Genomic DNA, 22790 nt, shown 5'->3' on the forward strand with positions numbered 1-22790 from the left:
ATGCTGCAATGAGACAAAATCTGAGGCCAAGTTTGACACTGCTACATCAAAAGAAGGAGCACAAGAGTACAGAATTGTGTCATCGGCATACATATGATACTTACAATGCTTAGATTGACTACAAATATGATTGACATACAAGAGAAAAAGCAATGGACCAAGAATGGAACCTTGGGGGACTCCTTTCTCAAGGGTGATGGAATCAGAAATGGTATCACCAAATTTGACACACTGTGTGCGGCCAACTAAATAGTTTTTAAACCAACCAAGCACATTTTGGCAAAAACCAGCTTTAGAAAGGACCTTGAGCAGTACGTGAGGATCCACGGTATCGAAGGCCTTACTTAAATCAATGAATAAGGCCGCACAAAAAGATTTCTTACCCAGGGCTGCCCTGATGTCGTCGATAACATTAAGGCATGCCGTTACAGTGCTATGTTTTGCTCTAAAACCTGACTGCATGGGGTTCAAAATAGAGTATGAATCAAGAAAAACCTTTACCTGATTTGATACTTGGCCCTCTAAGATCTTTGCCAAGGTGGAAAGGTTAGAAATGGGCCTATAATTGTTTACATCACAAGGATCGCCAGCCTTGAGAAGAGGGGAAACATTTGCTTGTTTCCACTCTTCAGGTAGACTTTGAGTGGCTAAGGAGATATTGAACATATCAGTGACAGGTTGAGCAATGATAGCCGATGATAATTTTAGGAAAAAAGGGTCAAGGCCGTCTGGGCCTGCAGATTTTTTAGGGTCTAAGGTAGACAGGGCGTGTAGAACATCCGATACCAGGATGGGAGAAAAGTCAAAAACAGAAACAGAAACAACAGATGAGTCAACGTTATCATCATGGGCGTCTTGATGAGGAGCATTGGCAATTTGCTCATCAAAAATGTGTCCCGCCCTTTTAAAATGCGAATTGAAAGCATTTGACATGATTTTTTTATCAGAAATAAAGGACTCGCCCACCCGAATCTTAGGCGGGGGGCCTGCTGCTCCTTTCTGTTGCAGGGATTTGACTACTCTCCAGAAGGTACAATGATTGCTAGAGGTATCAGTAGTGAGAGATAAATAATGTTCCGATCTTAACTTCCTGGTGAGGACCGTACATTTATTTCTCAAGACACGAAACAGAAGCCAATCATGACTTGAATTAGACTTTCTTGCAAGTGACCATTGTCTATTTCTTTCATGAATCAGATCAGCCAGGTCCCTAGAGAACCAGGGATTTGCACGGTTCTTAATTCTGATTTTTTTGAGAGGTGCATGTTTATTCATCAGGTAGAGAAACTGTTCGTGAAAGAACCGAAAGGCCTCATCCATTGATGGAATTAAGGACATGCGAAACCAATCAACTGCAGCCAAATCATGAAGAAAGGCTTGTTCAGAGAAGTGTTTAAAGCAGCGCCTGATGACAGTCAGGCCTTTGGTTTTGGGCAGCTTAGTGTTTCTGACACATGCAATAGCACAGTGGTCACTCAAGTCATTTGCAAACACACCAATTGAGGCATATTTGTGCGGTGCATTTGTTAGAATAATATCAATCAAAGTGTCACCATCCGGTCTGGATTATTGTATTTCCCTGAATTCTATAATAAGTACTTATGTGCTATGTTCATCACACACACACACACACACACACACACACACACACACACACACACACACACACACACACACACACACACACACACACACACACACACACACACACACACACACACACACTCCTATCTGTGAGTTTCAAGGCAAACAACACATAACCCACAAATTGCAACATGCAACCATGAACAAGTGAACTCACTTCAGTGACGCATGACCCAGGCCGGCTGAGACTCCAGGACAGAGGGCTCTCCAGTGGAGTTGTTACTGCTGCTGCTGTGAGTCTGCATATATGTGTTAGGGGCAGACAAATCATTTTCATAAAACTGCAATATTCATTGGCTCATTAAAGCTTAATGTTTTCATTTATGGAAAATCCGCCACTAACGTTTTGTCGGCATAGGTCCAAAGTACATGTGTAGAACGTTTCACGTAAATTGCTCAAAAATCACTGCAGAAACATAGGTTTAAGTGTTTTTCAAACTGCTCAAAATGGCGGAAAATCTAAGGGCGGAGCTTACTGGTCAAAGTGATAGATGTGTTCCTCATGAGTCAAGGCACATGCATGAGTCAAGGCACATGTGTAAGCAAGTTGCATGGCTTTCGGCAAACGAGGCATGACTTTTACCTGTTTAAAGTTTGCGTTTTCAAAAAATTGTGATAGCGCTCCCCTTTGGCCAATTGGAGTAAGATTGGTTTCAGTAATATTTGGAATGATCCTCTACATTACTGTAACGTTTCAAGCAAATGTGAGTCTGCATGTATGTGTTAGGGGCAGATGAATAATTGTCATAATACTGCAATATTCATTGGCTCATAAAAGCTTCATTTTTTCACTTATGGAAAATCCGCTACCCCAGTTTGTCGGCATAGTTCCAAAGATCATGTGTAAAACGTTTTGTGCAGATTTCTCAAAAATCCCAGGAAATAGATTTTTAGTGTTTTTCATATAATTCAAAATGGTGGGACATCTAAAGGTCAGAGGTCAAAAGTCAGAGCGTGAAAGTTGTTAGGCATGAGAAGACGCATGTGTGTATCGAAGTTTCATGGCTGTAGGTCAAACAGGGCATGAGTTGTACCTGTTCAAAGTCAATTGTGTGCTATAGCGCCACCCTTTGGCCAATAGTTGTGAGTTTCGTGTTTGGCATAGCCCTCTACCATATTGCAGAGTTTCGTAAAAAGCGAATGCACGGTTAGGCCAGAACTGCAAAAAGTGGCAGAAGAAAGAAGTGTAGTGATACAAAGAGGTTTTGAGCCTGTAGGCCTCGAACCCTCAATTATATAAAGAAATCTATATACATAATTTATTAACACATCTCCACATTCCATTGTGCCAATAGAAACACATGTAATGAGATCAATTGTTGTGTAGCTCAGACTCTGATGGTTCACTGTGTGACAATCTATGAGCTGAATGACTAATGAACAATGACACAAACATCTGGGCTGCATAGACATGCATTGTGTACAGTAAGATCAATGGATGCATTTATTGATAACTAATTACTGGTAGTTATAATGACTTGATGATGAAACATCATGAGTATAATGGCGACTTTACTATCCAAATTTAGGATCTTGATGCAGAACTGTAGTATTGACTCGTACTCGTATCATTAAAGAATTCTCCACTTCTTATTCGTTATATTGACAACTTACAAGATCCAAGGAATGGCGGAGATCGTCGTGTATTTTAGGGGGTTTATTGAAAAGTCCAATCTTTTATTTCTATCCAAACAGAATATTCCTCCTGAGCTTCTCTCAAATAGGATCCTCTTGAAAATAATAAATGGCTTTCCAACAGCGACAAAAATAATAAAAACACGATTCAACTGGTTACAATTCCGTTTTACGTTACGGTCAAAAACTTGTATCGTCCTGCTCCTGCAGTTACATCATTTCAACTAAAAACTCTCACTTTCACTTCCATGTGATCATGACGTCACTGGTCCATTTTCACATGCGCAGTAGCACAGAACAATACAGATGTTTCAGAAATGTGTCAATATATTCAAACAAACAATACCTGATATTAGTAAACAAAATAATATCACAATATGCAAATACTAATAATAATACTGGTACTAATACTACGCCCGGCCAGGAGGCCACCCACAGAGCCTAGTCCCTCCACATGCCAGAGCTTACCCGTGTTCAGGCAGAGTAGTTCTGGAGAAGCGGACTGAGTGGCCCTGTCTTTCCCTATAGGACTGACCGTTGGTAGCTACCTGGGATGTAAGTTGGGGCTTGATCAACCCCGGCTGGGTCACCTGGGCGAGGGTGTATGTTGCGAGACCCGAAACACCCTATGACCCCAGGCTACAACAGTGATGATACATCCCAGGTGCATCCATTTGATGTATTATTTATAATACTGTGTCCCTTTGGTTATAACACAATAATAACAGACACAAATACAATAATAGTAAAAAACACTCAAAATAGTTATAGGTCCGTTTTGGCGCTTACATATCCGGCCCCTAATTGGAAGACAATAAGGCCGACAAATACTCAAACAATAACAAAAAAGTGACAAAACACACAGTTGTACTGTTCAAATACACACCAAAATAAACATTTTCAAATGAGTGTCCATGTCACATATCAAAGAGTCTCTTTCTCTGTTTTTTACAGAGAACTCACAGAATAGTGTTTGGAGAGCTTCGTCATCAACAACCTGCTCCTTTAGCACAGATTTCAGTATTTTTCTCACTGATCTGATCTGCCTTTGTGGCAGCGGTGGCCTAGTGGTTAGAGGGGCGGCCTTGATACCGGAAGGTCCCTAGTTCGATTCCCCAATTCATCACATCAATCATGAATCACCGCTGAATAGCCCTTGAGCAAGGCTTCCATGCAGGGTCCGGCTGGAAACAAGCTTCGTGCTTAGTCCGACACCCTGGGTAAACAACAAACTTTGCTTTTGCTTTGCTTTGCTTTGCTTTGCTTTGCTTTGCTTTGCTTTGCTTTGCTTTGCTTTGCTTTGCCTTTCCCAGACATGGTCCAATGTGATCTGATCTTCAAACACAGAGCTCTTGTTCCCTGTAGGTGTAATTGTCTTCTGACTTGTATCGTCACAAATGTTCTCACTGAGGACTTTATCTGCCTCTTCGAAACCTCACTTGGTCTTTCTGGTACATTTACAATTCAGTGTAAATGTTCAAACCTTGACTGAGGTGATGGACAGTTATGTGATAGATGTGACATGAACTCCTTAGAGATCCACCTCATACACGTGGTGTCCTGGTTCTTCACTGGGTCCAGCTCCAGACCCTCATGGTAGATCTATGTCGTCATACTGGTGGTATTCTGTCTCTTCACTGGGTCCATCTTCAGACCCTCCTGGTAGATCTATGTCGTCATACTGGTGATATATTGTCTCTTCTCTGGGTCCATCTTCAGACCCTCCTGGTAGATCTATGTCGTCATACTGGTGGTATTCTGTCTCTTCACTGGGTCCAGCTTCAGACCCTCCTGGTAGATCTATGTCATCATACTGGTGGTATTCTGTCTCTTCACTGGGTCCAGCTTCAGACCCCCCTAGTAGATTTATGTTGTCATACTGGTGGTATTCTGTCTCTTCACTGGGTCCAGCTTCAGACCCTCCTGGTAGATCTATGTCGTCATACTGGTGGTATTCTGTCTCTTCACTGGGTCCAGCTTCAGACCCTCCTGGTAGATCTATGTCGTCATACTGGTCATATTCTGTCTCTTCACTGGGTCCAGCTTCAGACCTTCCTTGGAGATTTATCTCTTCATACTGGTGGTATTCTGTCTCTTCACTGGGTCCAGCTTCAGCATCGGAACCAACAGTGTTATAATAAACCATCTCAACGTTCTCCCGTCCTACATTAAAATAAACTCTGGTCTCCACTCCTGCCCTCTGCCTTCTGGTGGCCTGGAGAAACACAGAGGCACACAACTTGATCTTACTGGATCAGATCAGGTTCTCTTCAATACAAACAGTGGAACTACTTAACTTATAGTTTGGTCTGGTATTGAATGAAGATGAATAAAGATTGAATAAAGTATACATTACCGTCCAGACACGATAAAGGACATAGCTTATCACCACCAACACCAGCAGCATTACGACTGTAACTTTGAGGATGTTAGATGTCAGATGAGAAGCTGTGAGAGAAAATATTTTACAACATCAAACATTAAGTAAAGATCAACTCTCTTTTGTTAATGTATGTCAGATTCAATCCTGCTTTTTGTAATTTACTTGATTGAGTTTCACATTGTGAGTTGAAAAGTCAATGTAATTCTGGTTACCTGTGACAGTGACATAGAGGAACTGGCTCTTATAGTAGAAGTCATTTGAGTAAACATTGATGTGATAAATACAGCTGTAATTCCCTTGGTGGGTGTGGTTTGCTACAGGAAACAGGAAGTTGGCAGAGTGATTGACAGCTGGTTGGGTGTAATTGTGTGTTGTGTTGGATCCAGTGAAGGTGAGGTGGAAGGAGCCTCCTGGGTACTGTGGCTGGACAGAGCAGCTGATGGAGAGGCTGTAACCCTCTATCACCTGTGGCCCCTGATGCTGGACCTCAGAAACCCCGTTCAAAGAGGAGGTGATGTTTGGATTAAACGGCAGATCTGTAACATTCAGAGGTGATTGACTGAAGCAACATAGTTACACAGAGAGAGTCAATGGCAATAAGGTCAAATGAGACAAAGATCAAAATATTGGATATAAGTTAATTATAAACATTATTGGCTCTAAACCGACAGATGACTCATTGTATCTGATTCTAAACTGAGGACAATCTTGACAACATACAGACTCAGGTCCAGATTTACATTCATGAGCTCATTTATCAATAATGTGTATGTTTGTCTTTTTTCAAAATTAAATCACATTTCGAATCAAAAGTTATTGGCCAAATGTAATGAAAGTAGAGCATGTAAGTCCTCGTTTATCCTACAACTGAAGTGATTGTGCAAACAAAATACATTAGACTGTTCTACCTGAACAGATCACCTCCAGTCTGGCATTGGAAATACCAGAAATCTTTGTTCCACACTCTCTCAGTGAAGACTCGGACCCAACACAGGAAGATGAAATCCACCAAACAGGTTCACGTGTAAAATGAGAATTCCACTTTCTTGAAAAAGCAGAGCCACAGCCCAGCTGTCTACACACTACAAATGACGACTTCAGGTTCCAGTCAGACCAACCATCCACTGGTCTCCACTCTTCCTGGTGTTTCATCTCCAGTATACCAATGCAGTTACTGATTCCTCCCACCAATCTGACATCAGCAGACTCTGTCCAGGGTGAAGAGAGTAAACGTTAAAGAAAATAGTAATATTAATTGCATTAGAAAACGATAATCCAAACAAAAAATATAGTTTGTCTTTTACCTAAGCAGGTGAGTTCAACAGTCTTGTTAGGTGAGCTGTTGTTCCTAGTTGAGTCTGAGATTCTACAGTCCAGGAGAACAGACTCGTTGCCTTCACACTGGAACTTTTTGGTCCACATTGAAGTGTTCACTTCTCCATAGAGCGCCCCCTGGAGGACTGAAGGAGCCCCACAGCCAAGCTGCCTACAGACCACCTCTGCATCCTGCTGGTCAAAGTCACCTTCATACACTGAGACCCACGACTGATTAGACTTCACCTCCACTCTGCCTGAACACACACTAGTCCCATTCACCAACCTCACTGACTCTGGGGGGAAGGAGGGAGGGAGGGAGGGAGTACATTTCAAGTCTTACACTTTGATGATAAAAACATGATTATCAGCGGTATTAACAATCAGACTTCACAGATTACTCACCACAAAGCATAGGCTTTTTCACTCTCATTACTGCTGTTCTAACAAAACAACACAATTCTCGCCCTGAACACCCGGAGGAAGTTTCCGTCAGAGAACCACAATAATATTGAGATATATTTGTTATTGTGATTGACGATAATGACAATATCGTTGCATCACTACAAAAAAATATACACAGTCCTGAATAGAGTCAACCAGTGTACAATGGTGGCCAATCACGGTGCAGGGTTAGGGGGGTACAATGGTGGCCAATCACAGCGCAGGGTTGGGGGGGTGCAATGGGTAGGGGTCCAAACCTCACATATAGGGGCGGTTGCACCGCCCAAAAAATAACACATTCATATTTAGTTCTGAACCTCCTGGGGTTACAGTCGTTGGGTTGCAGCACTCAGGTCTGGGGCTGCAGCACCCAGGTCTGGGGGTGCAGCACCCAGGGCTGGGGCTGCGGCCGTACCCTCAGGACCCCTACTTCCTGTGACTTTGAAACAACCTGTAAATATTACTGTTGTTGAAGTAGTAATTTGTTACCTGAACAGATCACCTCCAGTATGTACAAAGAAGTAGCAGACATCTGTGTTCCACACTCCCTCAGTGAAGACTCAGACCCAACACAGGAAGATGTAATCCTCCATGTAGGTTTATGTGTAGAACCAGAACTCCTTTCTGTTGAAACAGCAGAGCCACAGTCCAGCTGTCTACACACTACAGATGATGACTTCAGGTTCCAGGCAGACCAACCATCCACTGGTCTCCACTCTCCCTGGTGTTTCATCTCCAGAATACCAGCACAGTTATTGGTTCCTTCAACCAACCTTACATCATCAGACTCTGTAGAAGGAATTACAAAATGTACAATTTACCAAAAAAAAGGAAAACAGAATAGCAAAAATCTATTACGTTCATTATAAAATTATAACCCAAACCTAAAGTTTAGTTTGTCTTTTACCTGAGCAGGTGAGTTCAACAGTCTTGTCAGATGAGCTGCTGTTTCTAGTTGAGTCAGAGGTTCCACAGTCCAGGAGAACAAACTCGTTGCCTATACACTGGAACTCTTTGGTCCACAATGGAGTGTTCACTTCTCCATAGAGCGCCCCCTGAAGGACTGAAGGAGCCCCACAGCCAAGCTCCCTACAGACCACCTCTGCATCCTGCTGGTCAAAGTCACCTTCACACACTGATACCCACGACTTATCAGACTTTTTTGGACTTGTCTTTGACGGAGCTTCCCCAAAAAACAATTCCCACCACCACATTACACTTGTAGACCTGTGATGTGACCAAGTTGATTCTGAGTTCACCTCCACTCTGCCTGAACACAAACTAGTACCATTCACCAACCTCACAGACTCTGTAGAGAGAGAGAGAGAGAGAGAGAGAGAGAGAGAGAGAGAGAGAGAGAGAGAGAGTTTTAAAGGCTGATGATAAAAACATGATTGTCAGATAAATTAACAATCAGACTTTGCAGATTACAGAGACATTTGACTGACATAAATCCTTTCAGTATTAGTGTGCTGGCTGAGACTGAGGTCCGCCAGTGGGTGGTGCTGTTTTCTAAAGTTACTTGGAGGGTGCCTTTATTTTACCACAGGTGTTTGAGATTGTAATTAAGTTTGTGCTCAAGGTGTGCTAGATTTATGATTAGCAGTGCAGCATACCAGTTTCAGTTTGGTGATTGAAGGCAGACAGATGTCCTCTCTGTTTTCTTGTGTGACAAAGCATTGTCTGTGAGTATTATTTGTATGTTTATGATTACGTATATCAAAGTATTGTTCATTTATGCTATATTTGAATCCAATTGATGATGTATATTGAATCCAATTGATGATGTTTTTGTTATAATTGTATTTCAGTTTCATTCCTGGATTTGGAGTAAAAGAGAGTTAACACCTGATACCCTTGTCCGGAGTTATCTTTCTGCCTAACTGTGCCTGTCAAAGCATTGAGGGCAGAACAATTAGGTAGGCAGTTTAGTTTTTATTAATCCAATATAGAAAATATATGGATCTATAATAAGTGTTTTGTTTTACTGAACCCATAAACACGCCGAGAGAGTGACAACAATATTCACACAAATCATTTATCAAGTAAAGAGGAACAAAATACTTTTTTTTTAAATTATCATCGTCATCATCATCATCTTCATCATCAGATCTTCCCCAATAGCTTATAGGAGACTAAAAGCCCCCACAAATGCACGCACTGATAGAGTGACGGATGGATAGGATGACACACTATACTTTAAACAGAACGATGGAGAGGGCAATATGTGAATCGGATGCACCCCGCTACTCCGACACCCCAGAGTTCCGACAGCCAGAAAAACAGCCGTCAGACTCGGACCGGGGACCCCCGGCGAGGCCTCGACCCGGCCCAGGGAGCCCCGAGGCTGGGTACTGGCTCCGGTCCGGGCGACCCCCGCCTCCGGGGGACACCCGGCTCTCCAGGCGGTCCCGTGGACCCACTCTTAAGCACCCCTCGGCGGGCGTTAAGTGGACTGACAGGCCGCGGCCAAAGCTCCGCGTGGACCTGGTGGTACAAACGCCGACGCGCGCCCATGGGACTATTATGGACTTAGCGCGTCGGACCCGGCTCACCGGCCGGTCCCGCGGACCCACTCTTAAGCACCCCTCGGCGGGCGATAAGTCGGGGGGTCCCGCGGCCTACGGACCGCAGGTACCTGGTGGTACAAGCGCTGCTGCATCAGTATTCATAATGCCCGTTAGCAGGGTCTTGTTTCCTCGCTGAGGACTGTCTTCTTCCCTCGGCTATATGGTTTCGCTAGGTAGGGGACAGTGGGAATCTCGTTCGATTGATTCGGGCGCCCCCAAGGCATACGGATCTCCTCGCCAAAGGCGAGGCCGACCGCGGGGGGCCCTCGGGCGGTCTGTTGCAAGACAGGGGGAATCTCGTTCGATCAGCTCGGGCGCAGCCACTGCTGAGTTGCGGGACAGCCGGGGCGCCGGGCACGACCCACATAGATACGTAGCTGCTCGCAGGTTCATGTCAAGTTTCCCCACCCCCAACCCCATCAAGGTAACTTGCCTTGCGGGCGTACTATCGGGGACTCTGGTTTACCCAACTCCTCCGTGCGCCAACTATGTGTTCTACACCCATATAATGTACTGTCCCGGCGTGGGCACTTGGCAGTGCCTGCACGCCCAACTCAGACAGGTCTGCTACGCCCTTTAAGACAAGCATATGCTACTGGCAGGATCAACCAGGTAGGCCTCCTGTTCCGCCGCGGCGCCGCGCCCAGCTGAGGCGCGCCGTGGGGTTGCCGGTCCGCGGAGCTTCCGCCCGAGGCCCCCCGCGAGAGGGGCGGGCGGTTGTCTCCCGGAGGCGTGCACTGCGACGGTCACCGCGGTCCGCCTTTACCACCCAGCCGGTCGAAAGCGTGTTACGGTGGATCGGCGGTCCATGGCCCGGTACGCAGCTGTTTGGTCGGTCGCCGGAGTACGCGACGCGGGCAGGGTTTGAGAAACGGAGTCTCCGGAGCGCGCCTTCGCGCCCCCGCTGCATACGGATCTCCTCGCCGAGCCCCGGTGAGGGGGCTCGAGGCCAGGCCGACAGCGGGGGCCCTCGGGCGGTCCGTGGCAGGACAGCTAGGGCAGACGGGGCGTCTCGGTCTCGCTAGGACGAGGTCGGCCGCGGAGGAGTGCGGAGGAGAGGACACCGAGGCCTCTCCGCACGTGGTTCCTCCGCGCCTGTTCGGGCCCGCAGGCTGCAAGCAGCATCCGCCGGAGCACACGAGGTGCCGGCGGGGCCCTTGCAAGAGGCGGGCTTCGTTTGCCAGTCGGTCAGTGGGTCCCGCGGCGGTGGTTCCACCACGGTTCCCGGGGGTCGCCGTGCCTAACAACCCCCGGCAGGCTCGCCGTGCGGGGCGGCCTGCCTGCGTTCGGTCCCCAGCGCCCGCGCGCTGGTTCATAAACTCGTTCTGAGAAAAGTTGCCGAGACTACCGGGAGAGAATTTCAAAGGAGGGGGCCATGGCGGAGCCCAGGACCTCCTGGGCTCGAGAGACCTCCAGGGCGCCCGGCCGAGGCGGCGCGCCCGACCCGAGGCCTCTCTCTCGGCCCGGCCTCGGCGCCCGCGCGCCGGTTCCATACACTCGAGCTGGCACGAGTTGCCGGTCTGCCCGGGAGAGAATTCAAAGGAGGGGGCCACGGAATAGCCCATCTTCTCCCGGGCTCGCGGAGGAGCTCCAGGGCGCACGGCCGCCCGGCCGTGCCCGACCGGAGGCCTCTCTCTTCCCATACACCCGATGGCCACTGTGGCGTCCAATTTCCTGGTTCTTTCCCCCCTATCGGGGAGGGGGAAAGGGACCCATGGCCACCACCACCGGCGCCCGGCTCGGCCCGCCCGGGCGGCCCCGAGACGGAGCCTCGCCGTCGGCCCCAGCCTCGGCGTCCGCACGCCGGTTCCATACACTCGTTCTGGCAAAAGTTGCCGAGAGTCCCGGGAGAGAATTTCAAAGGAGGGGGCCACGGAGAAGCCCAGCTTCTGCCAGGCTCGCGGAGGAGCTCCAGGGCGCACGACCACCCGGCCGTGCCCCACCGGAGGCCTCTCTCTTCCCATACACCCGATGGCCAGCGTGGCCTCCAATTTCCTGGTCCATGGCCACCACCACCGGCGCCCGGCTCGGCCCGCCCGAGCGGCCCCGGGACGGAGCCTCGCGCCGGGCCTCGCCGCGGCCGAGCTCCATAGGGACCCTCTGGAGCGAGTGGCCGTCTCTACCGAGAGACTTTTTCAAAGGAGGGAGGCAAGGGCGAGCCGGGCGCCTCCAGGGCCCCGGGGTGGGGACGGGGAGGTACCACACGGAGATCCAGGACAAAGGGGTGCCTCGCGGCGCCCACACTGCCCCGGGACCATGCCCCGTTCTCGGGCAGGGTCCCTAGCTATCCGCTGGCAAAAGTGGCCGAGACTCCCGGGAGAGAATTTCAAAGGAGGGAGCCATGGCGGAGCCCAGAGCTCCTTGGGAGCTCTGGACTCTGAAGAAATCCCGGCTTTTTTCCCGAAGCTCCAGGATTCGGGGCGTCTCGCCGCCCCGCCGCCACCCCAGGAGGGTGCCCCTTCGTGGGGCATGGTCCCTAGCTGTCCGCTGGCACCAGTGGCCGGGACTCCCGGGAGAGAATTTCAAAGGAGGGGGCCGTGGCGGAGCCCAGAGCTTCTTGGGAGCTCTGGACTCTGAAGAAATCCCGGCTTTTTTCCGAAAGCTCCAGGATTCGGGGTGTCTCGCCGCCCCGCCGCCACCCCAGGAGGGTGCCCCTTCGTGGGGCATGGTCCCTAGCTGTCCGCTGGCACCAGTGGCCGGGACTCCCGGGAGAGAATTTCAAAGGAGGGGGCCGTGGCGGAGCCCAGAACTTCTTGGGAGCTCTGGACTCTGAAGAAATCCCGGCTTTTTTCCGAAAGCTCCAGGATTCGGGGCGTCTCGCCGCCCCGCCGCCACCCCAGGAGGGTGCCCCTTCGTGGGGCATGGTCCCTAGCTATCCGCTGGCACCAGTGGCCGGGACTCCCGGGAGAGAATTTCAAAGGAGGGAGCCACGGCGGAGCCCAGAGCTTCTTGGGAGCTCTGGACTCTGAAGAAATCCCGGCTTTTTTCCGAAAGCTCCAGGATTCGGGGCGTCTCGCCGCCCCGCTGCCACCCCAGGAGGGTGCCCCTTCGTGGGGCATGGTCCCTAGCTATCCGCTGGCACCAGTGGCCGGGACTCCCGGGAGAGAATTTCAAAGGAGGGGGCCGTGGCGGAGCCCAGAGCTTCTTGGGAGCTCTGGAGAGTGCGATTTTCGCCTATTTTCCCGGGGTTTTTCAGCCGCCATTTGCCCGGGCGACCACCCCGGGCACCGGGGTGGGCACCGCCGCGTGCGCAGCCCCGGCCCGGATCCAACGAGCCCTCCGCCGGCCGCGGGCGCCCCACGGTCTGGGAGCTACCGCCACTTTTGGCCCCAAAAAGAGCCAATCGACAAGCTCGGGGCGCCCGAAAAAGGTTGAGGTTTTCGGCCGGGGGTCCTCCAGGGGGTCCCCGGGGACCCCTGGAGCCCATGCCAGCACTCGGCGCGATTTTTGAAATTTTTTGGAGAACCATGATTTTGGGGGTCTTCGCCGCCCCGTCGCGCCCCAGGAAGGGTCCTCTTCCTGGGCATGGTGCTCACCTATCCTCTGGTACAAGTGGCCGAGGCTCCCGGGAGAGAATTTCAAAGGAGGGAGCCAGGGCGGAGCCCAGAGCTTCTTGGGAGCTCTGGACTCTGAAGAAATCCCGGCTTTTTTCCGAAAGCTCCAGGATTTTAGCCCCAAAAAGAGCCGATCGACAAGCTCGGGGCGCCCGAAAAAGGTTGAGGTTTTCGGCCGGGGGTCCTCCAGGGGGTCCCCGGGGACCCCTGGAGCCCATGCCAGCACTCGGCGCGATTTTTGAAATGTTTTGGAGAACCATGATTTTGGGGGTCTTCGCCGCCCCGTCGCACCCCAGGAAGGGTCCTCTTCCTGGGCATGGTCCTCACCTATCCTCTGGTACAAGTGGCCGAGGCTCCCGGGAGAGAATTTCAAAGGAGGGAGCCATGGCGGAGCCCAGAGCTTCTTGGGAGCTCTGGACTCTGAAGAAATCCCGGCTTTTTTCCGAAAGCTCCAGGATTTTAGCCCCAAAAAGAGCCGATCGACAAGCTCGGGGCGCCCGAAAAAGGTTGAGGTTTTCGGCCGGGGGTCCTCCAGGGGGTCCCCGGGGACCCCTGGAGCCCATGCCAGCACTCGGCGCGATTTTTGAAATGTTTTGGAGAACCATGACTCGGGGCCCCTCCGGACCCGTCGCCTGCCCAGGACCCATGCCTCCGTCCTGGGCTACAACTACCCGATGGCACCGGTCGGCCTTCCGGGCCCCTGGAGGAAAAATGACGGAGGCAGGAAGGCTCATCCTGGCCTCCTCTAGGGCCCTGGGCACTTAGAAGAATTTTTGATTTTTTTTTGAGAACCATGATTTTGGGCCCCTCGCGGCCCACGCTCTGCCCCAGGATGGAGCCTCATCCCGGGCATGGTCCCTAGCTACCCGATGGCACCAGTCGGCGGTTCTCCCTGCCTTCCCCGCTCACACAGGGGAAGGGCCAGGGAGCCCAGTGCCTCGCGGCACACTGCCGGGTGAGCGCCCGCCCGCTCTACCCGCCCCGGGAGCCACCGTCCCTGGGCACGGAGGTGGTCCATGGACCCCCGATGGGGACCAGGCACCGGGGGTGGCGCCGCCTTGTGGACGCCGGCGGTATTGCGCCCCGCGGCCACCACAGGCCTACGCAGCCTTGTCGATCTGCTCTTTTTCGACGGCAGCACTTGGTTCTCTTCCACACTCACCACCAGGGACCCCTTCCGGCGGTCCCTGGGAGATTCCGGCTGTCGGAACTCCGGGGTGTCGGAGTAGCGGGGTGCATCCCCATATAATGTACTGTCCCGGCTTGGGCACTTGGCAGTGCCTGCACGCCCAACTCAGACAGGTCTGCTACGCCCTTTAAGACAAGCATATGCTACTGGCAGGATCAACCAGGTAGGCCTCCTGTTCCGCCGCGGCGCCGCACCCAGCTGAGGCGCGCGCCGTGGGGTTGCCGGTCCGCGGAGCTTCCGCCCGAGGCCCCCCGCGAGAGGGGCGGGCGGTTGTCTCCCGGAGGCGTGCACTGCGACGGTCACCGCGGTCCGCCTTTACCACCCAGCCGGTCGAAAGCGTGTTACGGTGGATCGGCGGTCCATGGCCCGGTACGCAGCTGTTTGGTCGGTCGCCGGAGTACGCGACGCGGGCAGGGTTTGAGAAACGGAGTCTCCGGAGCTCATACGCCGCTGCATACGGATGCAGCGGCGTATGAGCTATCCGCTGGCACCAGTGGCCGGGACTCCCGGGAGAGAATTTCAAAGAAGGGAGCCACGGCGGAGCCCAGAGCTTCTTGGGAGCTCTGGACTCTGAAGAAATCCCGGCTTTTTTCCGAAAGCTCCAGGATTCGGGGCGTCTCGCCGCCCCGCCGCCACCCCAGGAGGGTGCCCCTTCGTGGGGCATGGTCCCTAGCTATCCGCTGGCACCAGTGGCCGGGACTCCCGGGAGAGAATTTCAAAGGAAGGGGCCGTGGCGGAGCCCAGAGCTTCTTCGGAGCTCTGGAGAGTGCGATTTTCGCCTATTTTCCCGGGGTTTTTCAGCCGCCATTTGCCCGGGCGACCACCCCGGGCGCCGGGGTAGGCACCGCCGCGTGCGCAGCCCCGGCCCGGATCCAACGAGCCCTCCGCCGTTCGCGGGCGCCCCACCCACGGTCTGGGAGCTACCGCCACTTTTGGCCCCAAAAAGAGCCGAGCTTCTTGGGAGCTCTGGACTCTGAAGAAATCCCGGCTTTTTTCCGAAAGCTCCAGGATTTTAGCCCCAAAAAGAGCCGATCGACAAGCTCGGGGCGCCCGAAAAAGGTTGAGGTTTTCGGCCGGGGGTCCTCCAGGGGGTCCCCGGGGACCCCTGGAGCCCATGCCAGCACTCGGCGCGATTTTTGAAATGTTTTGGAGAACCATGACTCGGGGCCCCTCCGGACCCGTCGCCTGCCCAGGACCCATGCCTCCGTCCTGGGCTACAACTACCCGATGGCACCGGTCGGCCTTCCGGGCCCCTGGAGGAAAAATGACGGAGGCAGGAAGGCTCATCCTGGCCTCCTCTAGGGCCCTGGGCACTTAGAAGAATTTTTGATTTTTTTTTGAGAACCATGATTTTGGGCCCCTCGCGGCCCACGCTCTGCCCCAGGATGGAGCCTCATCCCGGGCATGGTCCCTAGCTACCCGATGGCACCAGTCGGCGGTTCTCCCTGCCTTCCCCGCTCACACAGGGGAAGGGCCAGGGAGCCCAGTGCCTCGCGGCACACTGCCGGGTGAGCGCCCGCCCGCTCTACCCGCCCCGGGAGCCACCGTCCCTGGGCACGGAGGTGGTCCATGGACCCCCGATGGGGACCAGGCACCGGGGGTGGCGCCGCCTTGTGGACGCCGGCGGTATTGCGCCCCGCGGCCACCACAGGCCTACGCAGCCTTGTCGATCTGCTCTTTTTCGACGGCAGCACTTGGTTCTCTTCCACACTCACCACCAGGGACCCCTTCCGGCGGTCCCTGGGAGATTCCGGCTGTCGGAACTCCGGGGTGTCGGAGTAGCGGGGTGCATCCCCATATAATGTACTGTCCCGGCTTGGGCACTTGGCAGTGCCTGCACGCCCAACTCAGACAGGTCTGCTACGCCCTTTAAGACAAGCATATGCTACTGGCAGGATCAACCAGGTAGGCCTCCTGTTCCGCCGCGGCGCCGCACCCAGCTGAGGCGCGCGCCGTGGGGTTGCCGGTCCGCGGAGCTTCCGCCCGAGGCCCCCCGCGAGAGGGGCGGGCGGTTGTCTCCCGGAGGCGTGCACTGCGACGGTCACCGCGGTCCGCCTTTACCACCCAGCCGGTCGAAAGCGTGTTACGGTGGATCGGCGGTCCATGGCCCGGTACGCAGCTGTTTGGTCGGTCGCCGGAGTACGCGACGCGGGCAGGGTTTGAGAAACGGAGTCTCCGGAGCTCATACGCCGCTGCATACGGATGCAGCGGCGTATGAGCTATCCGCTGGCACCAGTGGCCGGGACTCCCGGGAGAGAATTTCAAAGGAGGGAGCCACGGCGGAGCCCAGAGCTTCTTGGGAGCTCTGGACTCTGAAGAAATCCCGGCTTTTTTCCGAAAGCTCCAGGATTCGGGGCGTCTCGCCGCCCCGCCGCCACCCCAGGAGGGTGCCCCTTCGTGGGGCATGGTCCCTAGCTATCCGCTGGCACCAGTGGCCGGGACTCCCGGGAGAGAATTTCAAAGGAAGGGGCCGTGGCGGAGCCCAGAGCTTCTTCGGAGCTCTGGAGAGTGCGATTTTCGCCTATTTTCCCGGGGTTTTTCAGCCGCCATTTGCCCGGGCGACCACCCCGGGCGCCGGGGTGGGCACCGCCGCGTGCGCAGCCCCGGCCCGGATCCAACGAGCCCTCCGCCGTTCGCGGGCGCCCCACCCACGGTCTGGGAGCTACCGCCACTTTTGGCCCCAAAAAGAGCCGATCGACAAGCTCGGGGCGCCCGAAAAAGGTTGAGGTTTTCGGCCGGGGGTCCTCCAGGGGGTCCCCGGGGACCCCTGGAGCCCATGCCAGCACTCGGCGCGATTTTTGAATTTTTTTGGAGAACCATGATTTTGGGGGTCTTCGCCGCCCCGTCGCGCCCCAGGAAGGGTCCTCTTCCTGGGCATGGTCCTCACCTATCCTCTGGTACAAGTGGCCGAGGCTCCCGGGAGAGAATTTCAAAGGAGGGAGCCATGGCGGAGCCCAGAGCTTCTTGGGAGCTCTGGACTCTGAAGAAATCCCGGCTTTTTTCCGAAAGCTCCAGGATTTTAGCCCCAAAAAGAGCCGATCGACAAGCTCGGGGCGCCCGAAAAAGGTTGAGGTTTTCGGCCGGGGGTCCTCCAGGGGGTCCCCGGGGACCCCTGGAGCCCATGCCAGCACTCGGCGCGATTTTTGAATTTTTTTGGAGAACCATGATTTTGGGGGTCTTCGCCGCCCCGTCGCGCCCCAGGAAGGGTCCTCTTCCTGGGCATGGTGCTCACCTATCCTCTGGTACAAGTGGCCGAGGCTCCCGGGAGAGAATTTCAAAGGAGGGAGCCATGGCGGAGCCCAGAGCTTCTTGGGAGCTCTGGACTCTGAAGAAATCCCGGCTTTTTTCCGAAAGCTCCAGGATTTTAGCCCCAAAAAGAGCCGATCGACAAGCTCGGGGCGCCCGAAAAAGGTTGAGGTTTTCGGCCGGGGGTCCTCCAGGGGGTCCCCGGGGACCCCTGGAGCCCATGCCAGCACTCGGCGCGATTTTTGAAATTTTTTGGAGAACCATGATTTTGGGGGTCTTCGCCGCCCCGTCGCGCCCCAGGAAGGGTCCTCTTCCTGGGCATGGTGCTCACCTATCCTCTGGTACAAGTGGCCGAGGCTCCCGGGAGAGAATTTCAAAGGAGGGAGCCATGGCGGAGCCCAGAGCTTCTTGGGAGCTCTGGACTCTGAAGAAATCCCGGCTTTTTTCAGAAAGCTCCAGGATTTTAGCCCCAAAAAGAGCCGATCGACAAGCTCGGGGCGCCCGAAAAAGGTTGAGGTTTTCGGCCGGGGGTCCTCCAGGGGGTCCCCGGGGACCCCTGGAGCCCATGCCAGCACTCGGCGCGATTTTTGAAATTTTTTGGAGAACCATGATTTTGGGGGTCTTCGCCGCCCCGTCGCACCCCAGGAAGGGTCCTCTTCCTGGGCATGGTCCTCACCTATCCTCTGGTACAAGTGGCCGAGGCTCCCGGGAGAGAATTTCAAAGGAGGGAGCCATGGCGGAGCCCAGAGCTTCTTGGGAGCTCTGGACTCTGAAGAAATCCCGGCTTTTTTCCGAAAGCTCCAGGATTTTAGCCCCAAAAAGAGCCGATCGACAAGCTCGGGGCGCCCGAAAAAGGTTGAGGTTTTCGGCCGGGGGTCCTCCAGGGGGTCCCCGGGGACCCCTGGAGCCCATGCCAGCACTCGGCGCGATTTTTGAAATGTTTTGGAGAACCATGACTCGGGGCCCCTCCGGACCCGTCGCCTGCCCAGGACCCATGCCTCCGTCCTGGGCTACAACTACCCGATGGCACCGGTCGGCCTTCCGGGCCCCTGGAGGAAAAATGACGGAGGCAGGAAGGCTCATCCTGGCCTCCTCTAGGGCCCTGGGCACTTAGAAGAATTTTTGATTTTTTTTTGAGAACCATGATTTTGGGCCCCTCGCGGCCCACGCTCTGCCCCAGGATGGAGCCTCATCCCGGGCATGGTCCCTAGCTACCCGATGGCACCAGTCGGCGGTTCTCCCTGCCTTCCCCGCTCACACAGGGGAAGGGCCAGGGAGCCCAGTGCCTCGCGGCACACTGCCGGGTGAGCGCCCGCCCGCTCTACCCGCCCCGGGAGCCACCGTCCCTGGGCACGGAGGTGGTCCATGGACCCCCGATGGGGACCAGGCACCGGGGGTGGCGCCGCCTTGTGGACGCCGGCGGTATTGCGCCCCGCGGCCACCACAGGCCTACGCAGCCTTGTCGATCTGCTCTTTTTCGACGGCAGCACTTGGTTCTCTTCCACACTCACCACCAGGGACCCCTTCCGGCGGTCCCTGGGAGATTCCGGCTGTCGGAACTCCGGGGTGTCGGAGTAGCGGGGTGCATCCCCATATAATGTACTGTCCCGGCTTGGGCACTTGGCAGTGCCTGCACGCCCAACTCAGACAGGTCTGCTACGCCCTTTAAGACAAGCATATGCTACTGGCAGGATCAACCAGGTAGGCCTCCTGTTCCGCCGCGGCGCCGCACCCAGCTGAGGCGCGCGCCGTGGGGTTGCCGGTCCGCGGAGCTTCCGCCCGAGGCCCCCCGCGAGAGGGGCGGGCGGTTGTCTCCCGGAGGCGTGCACTGCGACGGTCACCGCGGTCCGCCTTTACCACCCAGCCGGTCGAAAGCGTGTTACGGTGGATCGGCGGTCCATGGCCCGGTACGCAGCTGTTTGGTCGGTCGCCGGAGTACGCGACGCGGGCAGGGTTTGAGAAACGGAGTCTCCGGAGCTCATACGCCGCTGCATACGGATGCAGCGGCGTATGAGCTATCCGCTGGCACCAGTGGCCGGGACTCCCGGGAGAGAATTTCAAAGGAGGGAGCCACGGCGGAGCCCAGAGCTTCTTGGGAGCTCTGGACTCTGAAGAAATCCCGGCTTTTTTCCGAAAGCTCCAGGATTCGGGGCGTCTCGCCGCCCCGCCGCCACCCCAGGAGGGTGCCCCTTCGTGGGGCATGGTCCCTAGCTATCCGCTGGCACCAGTGGCCGGGACTCCCGGGAGAGAATTTCAAAGGAAGGGGCCGTGGCGGAGCCCAGAGCTTCTTCGGAGCTCTGGAGAGTGCGATTTTCGCCTATTTTCCCGGGGTTTTTCAGCCGCCATTTGCCCGGGCGACCACCCCGGGCGCCGGGGTGGGCACCGCCGCGTGCGCAGCCCCGGCCCGGATCCAACGAGCCCTCCGCCGTTCGCGGGCGCCCCACCCACGGTCTGGGAGCTACCGCCACTTTTGGCCCCAAAAAGAGCCGATCGACAAGCTCGGGGCGCCCGAAAAAGGTTGAGGTTTTCGGCCGGGGGTCCTCCAGGGGGTCCCCGGGGACCCCTGGAGCCCATGCCAGCACTCGGCGCGATTTTTGAAATTTTTTGGAGAACCATGATTTTGGGGGTCTTCGCCGCCCCGTCGCGCCCCAGGAAGGGTCCTCTTCCTGGGCATGGTCCTCACCTATCCTCTGGTACAAGTGGCCGAGGCTCCCGGGAGAGAATTTCAAAGGAGGGAGCCATGGCGGAGCCCAGAGCTTCTTGGGAGCTCTGGACTCTGAAGAAATCCCGGCTTTTTTCAGAAAGCTCCAGGATTTTAGCCCCAAAAAGAGCCGATCGACAAGCTCGGGGCGCCCGAAAAAGGTTGAGGTTTTCGGCCGGGGGTCCTCCAGGGGGTCCCCGGGGACCCCTGGAGCCCATGCCAGCACTCGGCGCGATTTTTGAAATTTTTTGGAGAACCATGATTTTGGGGGTCTTCGCCGCCCCGTCGCGCCCCAGGAAGGGTCCTCTTCCTGGGCATGGTGCTCACCTATCCTCTGGTACAAGTGGCCGAGGCTCCCGGGAGAGAATTTCAAAGGAGGGAGCCATGGCGGAGCCCAGAGCTTCTTGGGAGCTCTGGACTCTGAAGAAATCCCGGCTTTTTTCAGAAAGCTCCAGGATTTTAGCCCCAAAAAGAGCCGATCGACAAGCTCGGGGCGCCCGAAAAAGGTTGAGGTTTTCGGCCGGGGGTCCTCCAGGGGGTCCCCGGGGACCCCTGGAGCCCATGCCAGCACTCGGCGCGATTTTTGAAATTTTTTGGAGAACCATGATTTTGGGGGTCTTCGCCGCCCCGTCGCGCCCCAGGAAGGGTCCTCTTCCTGGGCATGGTGCTCACCTATCCTCTGGTACAAGTGGCCGAGGCTCCCGGGAGAGAATTTCAAAGGAGGGAGCCATGGCGGAGCCCAGAGCTTCTTGGGAGCTCTGGACTCTGAAGAAATCCCGGCTTTTTTCAGAAAGCTCCAGGATTTTAGCCCCAAAAAGAGCCGATCGACAAGCTCGGGGCGCCCGAAAAAGGTTGAGGTTTTCGGCCGGGGGTCCTCCAGGGGGTCCCCGGGGACCCCTGGAGCCCATGCCAGCACTCGGCGCGATTTTTGAAATTTTTTGGAGAACCATGATTTTGGGGGTCTTCGCCGCCCCGTCGCACCCCAGGAAGGGTCCTCTTCCTGGGCATGGTCCTCACCTATCCTCTGGTACAAGTGGCCGAGGCTCCCGGGAGAGAATTTCAAAGGAGGGAGCCATGGCGGAGCCCAGAGCTTCTTGGGAGCTCTGGACTCTGAAGAAATCCCGGCTTTTTTCCGAAAGCTCCAGGATTTTAGCCCCAAAAAGAGCCGATCGACAAGCTCGGGGCGCCCGAAAAAGGTTGAGGTTTTCGGCCGGGGGTCCTCCAGGGGGTCCCCGGGGACCCCTGGAGCCCATGCCAGCACTCGGCGCGATTTTTGAAATTTTTTGGAGAACCATGATTTTGGGGGTCTTCGCCGCCCCGTCGCGCCCCAGGAAGGGTCCTCTTCCTGGGCATGGTGCTCACCTATCCTCTGGTACAAGTGGCCGAGGCTCCCGGGAGAGAATTTCAAAGGAGGGAGCCATGGCGGAGCCCAGAGCTTCTTGGGAGCTCTGGACTCTGAAGAAATCCCGGCTTTTTTCAGAAAGCTCCAGGATTTTAGCCCCAAAAAGAGCCGATCGACAAGCTCGGGGCGCCCGAAAAAGGTTGAGGTTTTCGGCCGGGGGTCCTCCAGGGGGTCCCCGGGGACCCCTGGAGCCCATGCCAGCACTCGGCGCGATTTTTGAAATTTTTTGGAGAACCATGATTTTGGGGGTCTTCGCCGCCCCGTCGCACCCCAGGAAGGGTCCTCTTCCTGGGCATGGTCCTCACCTATCCTCTGGTACAAGTGGCCGAGGCTCCCGGGAGAGAATTTCAAAGGAGGGAGCCATGGCGGAGCCCAGAGCTTCTTGGGAGCTCTGGACTCTGAAGAAATCCCGGCTTTTTTCCGAAAGCTCCAGGATTTTAGCCCCAAAAAGAGCCGATCGACAAGCTCGGGGCGCCCGAAAAAGGTTGAGGTTTTCGGCCGGGGGTCCTCCAGGGGGTCCCCGGGGACCCCTGGAGCCCATGCCAGCACTCGGCGCGATTTTTGAAATGTTTTGGAGAACCATGACTCGGGGCCCCTCCGGACCCGTCGCCTGCCCAGGACCCATGCCTCCGTCCTGGGCTACAACTACCCGATGGCACCGGTCGGCCTTCCGGGCCCCTGGAGGAAAAATGACGGAGGCAGGAAGGC

The 22790-nt window shown here is 54.9% G+C and overlaps 2 protein-coding genes across 2 annotated transcripts in view; both read right to left on the bottom strand.

Annotated features, from left to right (window-relative positions):
- Nucleotides 1-4870: 4870 nt before the first annotated feature.
- On the bottom strand, nt 4871-8699 carry LOC311047066 (scavenger receptor cysteine-rich type 1 protein M130-like; the record flags this gene model as incomplete). Its single annotated transcript, XM_084059649.1, has 7 exons — nt 8328-8699; nt 7910-8209; nt 6967-7272; nt 6571-6870; nt 5875-6198; nt 5636-5727; nt 4871-5494 (listed from the first exon to the last, which is right to left on the bottom strand). Exons 1-7 carry the CDS (start codon nt 8632-8634, stop codon nt 4871-4873), a joined length of 2253 nt encoding a protein of 750 aa, XP_083915775.1. The 5' UTR covers nt 8635-8699.
- Nucleotides 8700-10100: 1401 nt separating this feature from the next.
- Nucleotides 10101-22790, bottom strand: part of LOC311047068 (low-density lipoprotein receptor-related protein 4-like) — a gene marked incomplete at both ends in the record, with an annotated part of 65636 nt that continues 52946 nt past the window's right edge. Inside the window, one exon of the mRNA XM_084059653.1 lies at nt 10101-10265. Within this exon, the coding sequence (XP_083915779.1) occupies nt 10101-10265 (165 nt within the window). The remainder of the gene's footprint in view (nt 10266-22790) is intronic.

Source organism: Gymnoscopelus microlampas (genome assembly GCF_963454915.1).
Source record: "Gymnoscopelus microlampas genome assembly, chromosome: 6".
NCBI classification, from domain to species: domain Eukaryota; kingdom Metazoa; phylum Chordata; class Actinopteri; order Myctophiformes; family Myctophidae; genus Gymnoscopelus; species Gymnoscopelus microlampas.